Source organism: Ictidomys tridecemlineatus, chromosome 11, assembly GCF_052094955.1.
Source record: "Ictidomys tridecemlineatus isolate mIctTri1 chromosome 11, mIctTri1.hap1, whole genome shotgun sequence".
Lineage (NCBI taxonomy): Eukaryota > Metazoa > Chordata > Mammalia > Rodentia > Sciuridae > Ictidomys > Ictidomys tridecemlineatus.
The window spans coordinates 10,004,470-10,016,404 of NC_135487.1; the positions used below are offsets into that span (position 1 = coordinate 10,004,470).

The 11,935-nt window shown below is 56.8% G+C and overlaps 1 protein-coding gene across 1 annotated transcript in view; it reads left to right on the forward strand.

The window, feature by feature from the left end:
* Fhad1 (forkhead associated phosphopeptide binding domain 1) overlaps positions 1-11,935 on the forward strand; it is a 98,540-nt gene that overhangs the window by 69,003 nt on the left and 17,602 nt on the right. Inside the window, exons 12-15 of the mRNA XM_078027743.1 lie at positions 690-797; positions 3,260-3,343; positions 4,014-4,166; positions 5,257-5,501. Of these exons, the coding sequence (XP_077883869.1) occupies positions 690-797; positions 3,260-3,343; positions 4,014-4,166; positions 5,257-5,501 (590 nt within the window). The remainder of the gene's footprint in view (positions 1-689; positions 798-3,259; positions 3,344-4,013; positions 4,167-5,256; positions 5,502-11,935) is intronic.

Genomic DNA, 11,935 nt, shown 5'->3' on the forward strand with positions numbered 1-11,935 from the left:
GGTTTGCAAAGTTGCTTCAGCACAAATCCTTTCACTTAGCATTTGCCTCCTCTCTGAGTGGTGCCAGGGCCCTGTGCCACCGCAGGTGCTCAAAAAAGCAGACACTTACTATTCAAAACTGAACAGAGAGGCTGCAGGGTCCCCTGACGGCCAGCAGAGGGCAGCATCGAACACGCCCAGGCTCCCCTCCGGCTCAAGGGAGCCGAGAGCCACACCAGCCAGGGCTCAGCCAGCCCCCAGACGTCTCCACGGGCGAAGGTGCTAAAAGTTCACGGCGAATACTTACAAGTAAACCCAATAGTAGCATTGGCCAATCCCCCGTGGGCCCGGTACTGAGGATGTTAGCGTGATGCCACATGGTATGTCCCCAGCCCCCCTTACAAGTCACACCACTCCTGACACACTTGCCGAGCCCTTGCAAGGGCCAGAGCTTTCTAACGGTCCTTAACCAGCGGTAACCCCGCAAGGCGCTCTGTGCCACCGTCCCCTTCCGACAGGTGAGGACACGTAAGTCATGGACCAGCGAAGCCCAAGGCACAGAGCCTGCTCCTTGTCCCAGGGGATAGTGCTCACTGGTGACCCCTGCATGGGCTGCAGCTGCCCCTCTGCCCCTGAGGGACCCAGGCCACTACCCCAGGGTGCATTAGAGCCACACGAGCCCCAGACACAGGCTTTCCTCATCCTTTCAGGTGGAAGAGAAACTTCAGGAGGACTCCAGAAAGAAATTGCTTCAGCTGCAAGAAATGGGGAACAGAGAGAGCCTGATAAAGGTCAATTTGGAAAGGGCCGTAGGTCAGGTAGGCGTGCCCCACCGCCCCCAGCTCTGGCCCGCTTCCCAGCAGTCCTCTGCACCCAGGGGCAGGAGGGCGAGCGGAGACGGCGTGGCCTGACTCCCGTGGGCCTCGGGACCAGTGGCCTCTGTGGCCGCTCCTCCGGGTGGCTGTTGCCGGAGAGCTCTCTCCTGAAGGAAGACCCCTCTCTAGCAGTGACCCCAGACTCGGGCCAAGCAGCCAAATCCTGGCCCCACGCCTGCCCGGGCCCCTTGGCCCCAGGGTATCTCTAGGACATTCAGCCCGAGTCCCGACCGGTCCCCAGCAGCTTTCTCAGTGTCCATAAGAGCCGCCACTTCTCTGAATAAAGTCAACCCCAAGCGTCCAAAGTCCACGCAGGATGGAGACAGTGCTGGGCAGGGTGGTGAGCAGGCCTGACGCGGCTGGTGGGAGGCACCGTTTCTCCAACGCTCAGGCCCAGGATGGCCGGCGGGGCCAGACCACCAGAGGAGACTTCAGCAAAGGCTCAGGGAGGGCAAACTGGAACCCAGGACCAGAGGGCAAGACCCCCGGAATATGCCCCACCCAGGGCAGAGACCTCCGCACTTCTCCACAGAGGGCCCTCCCGAGGTCCAGGGAACCCCCAGAACATTCTGTGTGTGGCGCTAGTCTTCCAATACTGGGACCAAAGTGCTGCAGAAAGGACGTAGAAGGAGAAAGACTTATTGGGCTCACGGTTTCAGAGGATTCAGTTCATGGTTGGCCAGTTCCACTGCTTCGGGCCTGAGGTGAGGCCGGCCATCATGGCGGAAGGATGTGAAGGAGGAAAGCTGTCAGCCGTGGCAGCCGGGAAGCAGAGAGGGAGGAAGGGGGGAAGGTACACCCTCCTAGGGCACACCCCAGGGGCCCGCTTCCTCCACGGGGGTCCCTCCTCCTGAGTCTACGCCACCCACCGGCCGACCCACTGAGGAGGTGAGAGCCTCCGGGCCCAGTCACTGCCCAAGGCCCCACCTCCCGTGTCCAGGGTGTTCACATCCACTCCCCAATACGCGCCTGTTTTCCTGTTTCTGGGACCGAGGGCCCTCCAGTCCTTCGTCACACTCCCAGAGGCCTGTGACCTGCCTGGAAAGGGTGAGGAGCACAGTCCTCCAGGGTCCTCCACACCCAGCCCAGCGCCCACAGCCCTGACTAGGCCTCTTGGCCAAGCGTCGACGTTCATCATGGCTCTGGGCAGAGGTCATCCAACATCCCACCAGCTCAGACTCAGAGATCTAAGGATGAGCCCAGGGCCTTCCAGCCTCTCACCTCTGAGGCCTGGCCCCTGTCTGCAGTCTACCCACCGCAGCCCACTGACCTCAGGGCCAAGCCCACGGAGGAGAAGCTTCCGCCCCCTGCCCTGGGCAGTCCTTCCTGTAGGCAGCCCACCCACCAATAACACTCGGGACCATTGCTCACAGGGCTTCTCCTGATAACCAACTCCCTGGGTGAGCGGGGACCGTCCCTTGGTCATAAAACCAGAGGACAGCTTGCAGTGCCTCAGGTCCCCTGATGTGCTTCTGGCAGGAGGACCTGGGGCGTCCGTGGGACCTTGACCGTCTCACTCCTTGGCTTCCAGGATCTCTGCTGTCATCTCCTGGGCCTGGGGACCTCTTGACTTTTCAGTTGATTCCGTGGCCTCTGGGTCCCCCCAGGGCTCTCATTAGAGTCTTTAATGACCACATTTTTCCAGGGGACAAAAACGCAGACCACGAGCTGCCACGCAGGTCAGTTCCCAGAGGACGCGGGGCTTCTGTGCCCCGGCCTCCTGCCGGACTCCAGGGCGCCCTGGGCCTGGGTTCTGTGAGTGTGGGCAGAGGCACCAGCCACCTCAGCCTGCAGACAGCAGCTCGCAGGAGGCCCTGGGCACCCGCGGCTGGGCCTGAAGCAAGGATTCTGACCTCGACAGGGTCCGAGTGCCCACTCCACGCCAGGGGACCAGGCTCAAGGGACTCGGCAATGAACACCACAGACAGCGTCTCAGGGCGCCTATGGCGTTAGCACAGAATGGCAGAAGAGAGCGCCTGCCCTCTCCCCAGGCGCCCTTGCTGATTGCACAATTTACTTGGGCTGACAGTCTCAATATTTATTTCACAGTCTGGTGCCAGCTTAGCAATTACGGAAGAGCGCTCCCGGCCCCAGACTTCCCATTGGATAAATTGGCAGCAAGTGGCGCTTTTAGGGCTTGAGACACATGTGCACGCAGACCACGTGCCTGGCTTGGGTCGGGCAGGCAGGCCCGGAAAGTAATTAACACCTGCTGTTCTCCTTCCTTCTGTGGGTACAGACAGCCGCTTCTGGTGCGCCGCGAAGAGTCCCAAACCACGGAACGACCACCCGAGGCGTGCGGGCCCGCCCAAGTGACTGTGTCCCTGGACCCCGGGACAGAAATGCACCCCCCCCCGCCTCCACCCCTAAGGCCCCACTGACCTGTCGCCCCCTTTGTGCCGCAGCTGGAGCAGTTCAGAAGCCAGATCATCAAGGCCACCTACGGGCGGGCGAAGCCAAGCCAGGACAAGACCATCACGGACCAGCAGGTCAGTGTGGCCCGTGGCCAGGGGCTCCTTCGCTCCTCTCCGGGGATCGGGACGCCAGGCCCTGGGAGCATATGTTTCTGTTTTTGTTGGTGGCACATATTTTTCACACTGTCGCTGCACCATCAAGATTTGTTTTGATTTTATGGGATTTCCTGGCTTTTAAAGTAAGAGCCAGTTAAACTCCTCTGAAATGCTCTTATGAGAATCAAGTTCAGCCACGCAGGACACGTCCAGCCACCGGCCACGCACACACAGAGGGGCGGCCTCCCCTTAGTCCTCGTGCCCTGGCTTCTTCCTCCCAGAGGAGGGGGTCTGGGGGTGGGCTGCCCTGCTCGTCCTCCAGGACCCTTTCCTGTCCTCTGGGTCACTGGACAGGGAAGGAAACACACCGTGGGCGGCGCCTGTGGGGCCCAGGAGAGCCCAACCCGCGGGCTCCCACAGCCTCAGGCCCCGTGTTCCGAGTCACTGCGACAAATGCAGAAGCACCTGGGACACTGGCAGCTACGGTGCAGGCCTTTGGCTCCCAGGAATGACCTCTGCCTCTGAGCCCCAGGGACAGAGGGGTGCTCTCCCTAAGACCCACCTGCTGAGCTGGGGGTCTCCAGCTGCCATGCTCTGGTCCCCTCTCCTGAGGACACTCTACATTCAACATCTTTCCTTTTCTCACCAGCTGATAGAGAAGATCACCCAGGTCACCGAGGACAACATGAACTTCCAGCAGAAAAAGTGGACGCTGCAGAAGGAGACCCAGCTGAACAACTCCAAGCAGGAGGAGCTGGCGAAGAGCCTGGAGAAGCTGAAGGCGTCGTTGGACAGCTGCCAGGTGCCCCTCACGCTTTCCACGTGGCCCCCTTAGCCGAATTGGTATGCTTCGTATTTGGGGAACTGTCCAGCTTTCTGGAACGGGGGGGGGGGGACAGCAATGCCCTGTACCCACCTCTTCTCCTCTTGGAGAACAGAAAACCAGGGGCATCAAAAAATGCCTCCCAGGTGAAGAAAACACAAGCATCTTCCAGGGTTCAGCCAACCACAGAGCTAAAGTATTTAGGGGGGAAGTGCCTCTGAGCTGAGCACTGTCGGTATACCCTGAACGATAAAGGCTAGCCACTGTGTGCACAGCATTTACATTATGCGAGGTACGCCGGGCCATCTAGCAATGACTTGAGGAATACACAGAAGTTATACGCACATACTACACACTTCATGTAAGGGGCTTGACCATCCTCAGATTGGGGGATCTACGGGGATGGAGGTGGAAATGGGGAACTGGAACCAATCCTCCATGATACCAAGGGACAGGGGACAACTGTACTGACTTCAGGAAGGCGGCCCTGGGGCAGAGGAGGGAAACCCCATGTTATTTCCAAAGAAGCCAAAGAGGTTTCTGCCCATTATTCGCACTTACTTGTTTGGCCCGGCAGTGAAAGCTACTTCCTCTGGTCACCTGTGATCCCAGAGGAGCGGGGAACAGAGGCCCAGGCCCCCGGGGCCCCACCGAGCTTATCTCAGGCAGCTGCTTGTGCTTTCTCTTCGAATCAGCAGCTGCTATTTGTGGAGTTGGTGCGAATGCTTGCTTGTCAGCACTCCTTCAAAAACCAGGAAGCCACACTTTCTGACCAGCTTGTGTGTTGATGTCTGCAGGAACCGTGATAAATAGGAGAAGCCAAATGGGGTTCTATTTTCAGCCAAATTGTCTAAGGCAATTTGGCTTTGGAATCACACGTACCTAAAAGGGTGTTCCCTAGACTCTCAAAAGGGTGCAAAAAATATATATAATTTGCAAAAAAAAAAAAAAAAGAAAAGAAATGACGTTGAATAACACTGGGGCCACTCAGGATGGCCAGGACACCCTGGCTCCCTTAGGGCAAGGGCAAGGTGCCCACGGGGTCTGAGCTCCGCACGTCTGTTTCCAGGCTTGCTTGAAAATGCCTTGCTGCAGCGGCGACCTGAAAAGGGAGGTGGACCTTCTCCAGCACCTTCAGATGAATCCACCTGTCCTGGGGCTCCAGAAGGTGACCCTGGACATCTTGAGCCACTCACTGTCCTGGCTGGAGGAGACGGAGCAGCTGCTGAAGGACCTCGGCATCCAGCTACCCAGCTCCGAAAAAGGTTCCTGGGATTTTTTTTTTTTTTTCTTCTTCTTCTTCTTCTCACCTTAGTTGTGGGATTCTGAAAATGTCGTGATGAATCCTGCCGTGATGGGGCATCTGTTGAGATGGCTTCGCAGGCATGTGGCCGAATATTCCCTTTCTCCAGACTTAGTTGGCTTAGGAAGTGATTTTTCTTAAAAAAAAAAAAAATACACAAGTGAGACATGATTGTCACAGAAATGAAACGTGACAGAGGCAAAAGGAAACTGGGAGGATTCCAAGTTATGCCGACTCCTGTCTCCCAGCAGGAACTCCTGTGATATTTTGTAACTTGCACAGCAGTGTCTCCTGGTAGTAGCTGTGTGACTCCAGGAAAGTTACATAACCTCTCCAGGCTCCAGTTTCCTCACCTGCAAAATGGGGATTGTAGGGAGCCGCCACCTCTTGGGGTCATTGTGAGGACTGGAATGAACTGATCTCTGTAAAGTGCTTAGACTAGGTACCTGCACAGAACAGGCATTACACATTTATCATTTTAAGTCTACGAAAAATCGTTTCCTATTACACCAAATGTTGCTTGAGTCTTGTTACTAATGTTGCATTGTTAAGGAAACCCCTGTTGGGTGGAGGCACACAGACCTCCCTGGTGACAGTTGGAGGTGGCAAGGAATCCCCTGAGTAGGAAGTGCCACCTCTTATTCAGCCGGTCCCCTGTGGGAGCATGGAAGTCGCTTCCAGTCTTCCTGCTCCTCGATGGTCCCCAGGTGAACATTGTTCCACAGACTCTTCATCTTCCCTCCCTCCTCCTGGGGTGGAAGGGCAGGGACCTCTTTCCCTCCACAGGTCCATTACCTGTTTACCATAACCAGGCCCTGAGCACGGCAGAGGCACGGTGGTGGGGCAGGAGCTGGTCACGGTCATGATTGTTCATGGAAAAACTCCCCCAACTTAATGTTTGAAACGATAGAGGGTAAAATATTGGGGGGAACAGGGGCTATCCTTGCCCTCCTACAGCTTTCAGTCTCCGGGGGAGGGAGGGCATGGGCATCGGTGGAAAAATCTCTCCAATAAACAAAATGTGAATGGTTGCAATTGCTGTGAAGAAGGGCAGGGTTTGAGCTGGTCCGGGAGGGCGGGGCATCTGCGGGATGCGCAGTTGCCGTAGAGGGGAGGGAGAGCGTTCTGGGTGGGCGGACAGCATGGTGGTGGGGGTGAAGAAGCCAAGGACAGGGGCTGGTGAGCAAGGTGGGCACGGGCTGTGCGGGCAGGATGAGAGGTTTCGAGAAACCCGTGGGACAGTTTTGCATGTTGAGACCATCATCTTGGTCACAAGTGGAGGGAGGCCAGTCCGGAGCAGCAGGAGCCCAGACAGGGGCTGCCGAAGATGAGGGTGGCTGCAGTGGGCAGGGCGGATGTGGAGAAGGAGAAGACGCAGGGGCCTCAGGAGGTCCATCAGGAGGCCTCCGTGGCAGGACCGGGTGGGGCTGGAGGGGAAGTGACAGAAAAAGAGGTCCGTGTGGCTTCGAGGTCTCTGGCACTTAGGAAAGGACAGATGTGGTTGTCTCACTAAGATGCAGAGTTAGGGGTGCTGAGGGGCCCAGGGCTCGGGGGCAGAGGAGCACGAGGTGGCGTGAGGCATCCGAGGACGTGCCCAGGCGTCCGCTGTCACAAGATGCCTCACTGGAGGTAGACATCAGGGGTTGTGCCCAGACGCAGACGAGCGTGTGCCACACTAGGGTGATGAACGTCCAGGGGAGGGATGGGGCAGGGGTGGGGCACGGGTGGGTGGATAAGCCGCAGGTGTGGGAGGGGCCAACCCTGAGGAACCCCAACGTTTCAGATTGCAAAATTGCTCTCTAGGAGGTCACGTGAATCTGACGTGCTCACAGTGAGGAGTGAGGAGACGGGAGTGGTCTTCCACTCTGATGCCTCAGCGGCCCCAGCGGGATGCCTTCAAAGTCATCCCAAAGGTGGTGGAAAGTTCTTGAGGGGGAAAAAAATGAGCAAAAGCAAAAATAAGATTTATTTTATATAAGTGCCTGCCCTCATTGTAGCACAAAGGAGGGGGGGTGTCAAAGGCCAGGGCAGAGGGACAAAGGACTCGGGTGCTCCCCACAGCCCAGCAGCTCCCAGTCACGGTTACTCTTCTCTTAAGCATACCTGACTGTTGAGCTCACCTGAGGACAGGTGACGTGTGGAGCAGTCTTGTTCTTCCAGGCTGGGACCACAACAGGGGCCCTCGTCTCTCTCCTGGTGGCAGTGGGGGCATGGGGCCAACCTAGCTGTGCACTGTCCCTTCCCACCCGAAGCAATTTCAGTCACTGATGCCATGGCTATGAATCTAGCCATCCGTGACTGTCACTAAATGTAGTGGTAAAGTTAAACTGTCAGGCCAGCAATTCCAGAAAGGCTGAGAAAGACCCGTTTTAGCCAGCAAGGCTCAGACCTGCCATTTTTCTCTTCGGACTTCATAGAGTCACAAGCTTTGAGCAGCATAAACTGGTCTCTGCAGACGCTCCTCCATGAACATGCCCTGCGCATCTCCAAGAAGGTGGCGTCCTTTCTGGCTGCCCTTACCCACAACTAGCACCTCTTACAATGATGTTCCCTGGGACGCCTGCGGGTGAAACCGAGCTCCAGGGGCTAGAGTGAGTGAGGGCGGCTGCTGAGTCCTAAGAAGTAGGAGAAAGGATGGAAGAGAAAGCTGGCGGCAGAGGCACTCTCTCTCCCAGTGCAAGCAATATTAGGGGAAGCCAGAGCCTTCTCTATGTTCTCCACCACCGACCCCAGCTCCCGGCCACAGCCACCTCAGGAGGAGCGGGAGGGGACGGTGGCGTTGATGACCTCGGTGATGATGGTGGTGATGATGGTGATCAGTGGTGATGGTGGTGGTGATGGTGATGGTGATCAGTGGTGATGGTGATGATGGTGGTGGTGGTGATCAGTGGTGAAGGTGGTGGTGGTGGTGATGGTGGTGGTGGTGATCATGGTGGTGGTGATGGAGGTGATGGTGGTGATGATGATGGTGATGGTGGTGGTGATCATGGTGGTGGTGGTGGTGATGGTGGTGATGGTGGTGATGGTAGTGATGGTGATCAGTAGTGAAGGTGGTGGTGGTGGTGATGGTGGTGGTGGTGATCATGGTGGTGGTGATGGTGGTGATGGTAGTGATGGTGGTGATGGTAGTGATGGTGATCAGTGGTGAAGTGGTGGTGGTGGTGATGGTGGTGGTGGTGATCATGGTGGTGGTGATGGTGGTGATGGTGGTGATGATGATGGTGATGGTGGTGGTGATCATGGTGGTGGTGGTGGTGGTGGTGGTGGTGGTGATGGTGGTGATGGTAGTGATGGTGATCAGTAGTGAAGGTGGTGGTGATGGTGGTGGTGATCATAGTAGTGATGGTGATCAGTGGTGAAGGTGGTGGTGATGGTGGTGATGGTGATCATGTTGGTGGTGGTGATCATGGTAGTGATGGTGATGATGGTGGTGATGGTGACAATGGTGATCATGTTGGTGGTGGTGATCATGGTGGTAGTGATGGTGATGGTGGTGGTGATGGTGGTGGTGGTGGTGATGGTGATGGTGGTGATGGTGATCATGTTGGTGGTGGTGGTGGTGGTGGTGGTGGTGATCATGTTGGTGATGGTGATCATGTTGGTGGTGGTGAAGGTGGTGATGGTGATCATGTTGGTGGTGGTGATGGTGATGGTGGTGATGGTGGTGATGGTGATCATATTGGTGGTGGTGATCATGGTGGTAGTGATGGTGATGGTGGTGGTGATGGTGGTGGTGATCATAGTAGTGATAGTGATCAGTGGTGAAGGTGGTGGTGGTGGTGGTGGTGGTGATCGTGGTGGTGATGGTGATCAGTGGTGAAGGTGGTGGTGATGGTGGTGATGGTGATCATGTTGGTGGTGGTGATCATGGTGGTGATGGTGATGGTGGTGGTGATGGTGGTGGTGATGGTGATCATGTTGGTGGTGGTGATCATGGTGGTGATGGTGATGGTGGTGGTGATGGTGACAATGGTGATCATGTTGGTGGTGGTGATCATGGTGGTAGTGATGGTGATGGTGGTGGTGATGGTGACAATGGTGATCATGTTGGTGGTGGTGATCATGGTGGTGGTGATGGTGGTGATGGTGGTGGTGATGGTGACAATGGTGATCATGTTGGTGGTGGTGATCATGGTGGTAGTGATGGTGATGGTGGTGGTGATGGTGACGATGGTGATCATCACTCATCATCAAGCTCTTATTCTAGACACCAACCTCAGCATTTTACATAATTATCTCGGTTAACCTCACATCAACTCTATGAAGTGATGGGGTCCACCATCCTCGTTTTAGAACTTGGGTGGCCCAGATGGGGAGGGGAAGCTGCTGGAAGCTCTGCTGGGTGACGTCAGGACCAGCCCAGGGAAGAGGCCCTTGGGGCTTCACCTACCAGCTGCTGTGTGAGTGGGGCGGCCGGCTGCGTGGTCCAGAGGGCAGATAGCAGTCAACCACAGGACCTTGAAACTCGCTGCACCCACCTCCTGCCTGGTTTCCCAGGCTCCCCTTGATAAGGGAATCAAAGGACTCTTACATTCTTCTCTGTTCATTCAGTTGTTTGTGTCTGTTTCTGCAAGACTTTGTTACAAATGAAAGGCTTCCCCTCATGCATGGATATATTCTCACATATCCAAGATACACAGTGTCTTCTCGTGAGAAGACAATAGGGCCAGTTGTGGTGTAATATGCATTCTGTGTTCCTTTTTTTTTTTTTTTGGTCCGTGTCTGACCAACAGAAAAATCTGGAGAAAAAAAAAAATGAACCCTTGAGAGTATAGTCACAGCAGGATAGGATACTGTGCGACCTTTACACTCACTCAGTCATTCAGCAACTGCTCACTGAGGGCCCACTGTGTGCCGGCCCCTGGCCACAACTCTGACAACACAGCAGCCACACTATGGACTTCTCAGAACATTGGAATTTTTTGTAACGAACACATGTAACTTTTCTAATCACAAATATAATAAAGACTTGCTCTTCCCCCAAAGAGGAAACTCCTCTTGTGCTCACAGTTCACCGTCTAATCCAGAATGTGACCCAACATGCCCTCTCCCGCTTCGACAGCCTGGACTCCCTTCTCCCTCCGTCCTCTTTGGATCTCACCCAGGATCTAAGCCTTGCCCTTTGAGGCCTGGGTCACAGGTGCAGAGGAGCAAAAGCCCAGACGCTCGCTTACGTGGCCTTGGTCCCTGCATCGCAGTGACCCCGGCCAGGGTCAGCCAGGCCCCTCTCCTCCCGCCAGCTGGGTCCCTTACAGCTCCTCCCCTGGCGCCTCCTCATGCTGGCGCCCTCTCCCCTCAAGCCTCCAAGTTCTTCTAAAAGTGCGTTCAATCACATGACCAAGCCCCTGCCCGCTCTTGGCCTTGCCCCCCCAAGTACCAGACATGCATCCTGCTGTGTCAAGAGGCCGCCATCTCCCCCAGGGCCGTGCTCCCTCCAGCCTGGCAGTGCTCCCGACTCTCTGCCTCAAAACCCTCTCCCACCTGGGGCCCGGGTCCTGGAGCACCCTGGGTCTCCCCTGGTCTTTCCCCACAGCTCTCAGCAGCCCCCTTCACCACCCACCGTCCCTGACATGAGTGTGTCCCGAGGGCGGCCTCGGTCCTGCCCCTCTTGCCCTCTCTCTCCACTGAGGTGTCCAGCAGCCCCACCTGGCCCATGATGTCCAAATGGACGCGTCCACAGGCCTGTCTGCCGGAACGGGAGCGCAGCTGGGGCCCACATAAGGGGATCCAGCCAAGGCAGCAGTGGCCCTGGCCCAGGCCACGTCCACCAGGAGGGAGGGAGCTCTTCCCTACGTTTTCCTAAAGGCCTCACCCTTCCAGCCGGGCACGTCCAGCTCCCGCTGACCAGCTCTCCTTGGAGTCCCTCCGTGCATCAAATCCAACATGTCTAAGCAGACTCGGCCAATCTCTCTCTCTCTCTCTCTCTCTCTCTCTCTCTCTCTCTCTCATTCTTTCCTCTCGGACTGCTTCCCCCAACTCGTCCAGAACCCTGACGCCTTGGGCCTGGGCCTCCCGTGGGCTCTTAGCTCAGCTCTCTGCCTCTAACTCAGAGGAGGGGACTTCCCCACCCGGGGGACACCCAGAATGTCACCTGGGGGACACCCAGAATGTCTGGAGGCATTTTAAATCGTTGTAAGTGGACCCCGAGGCCCAGCCCAGCCACCGGCAGCCACGCATCTCAGAGCCGCTCTATTAAAGGGTCACGGCGGTGGGTGAGGCCTTCCTTCCTGCGCCGTGGAGGACCAGGCCCGCAGGATGCCCTCGGCCCGGTCCAGGGACGTAGGTCAGGTTCACAGGTTCTAGGCTACTGCTCGAGGCCCGCCTTGGGCAGATCGCGCTCTTCCATCCGACTCCACCCTGGCTCCTGCGCGGCCAGCGCCGCCCAGGGAAGCCAGCACCTCCCAAGCCACGCACTGTGGTTCCCGTCCCCGTCCCACCTCATCCC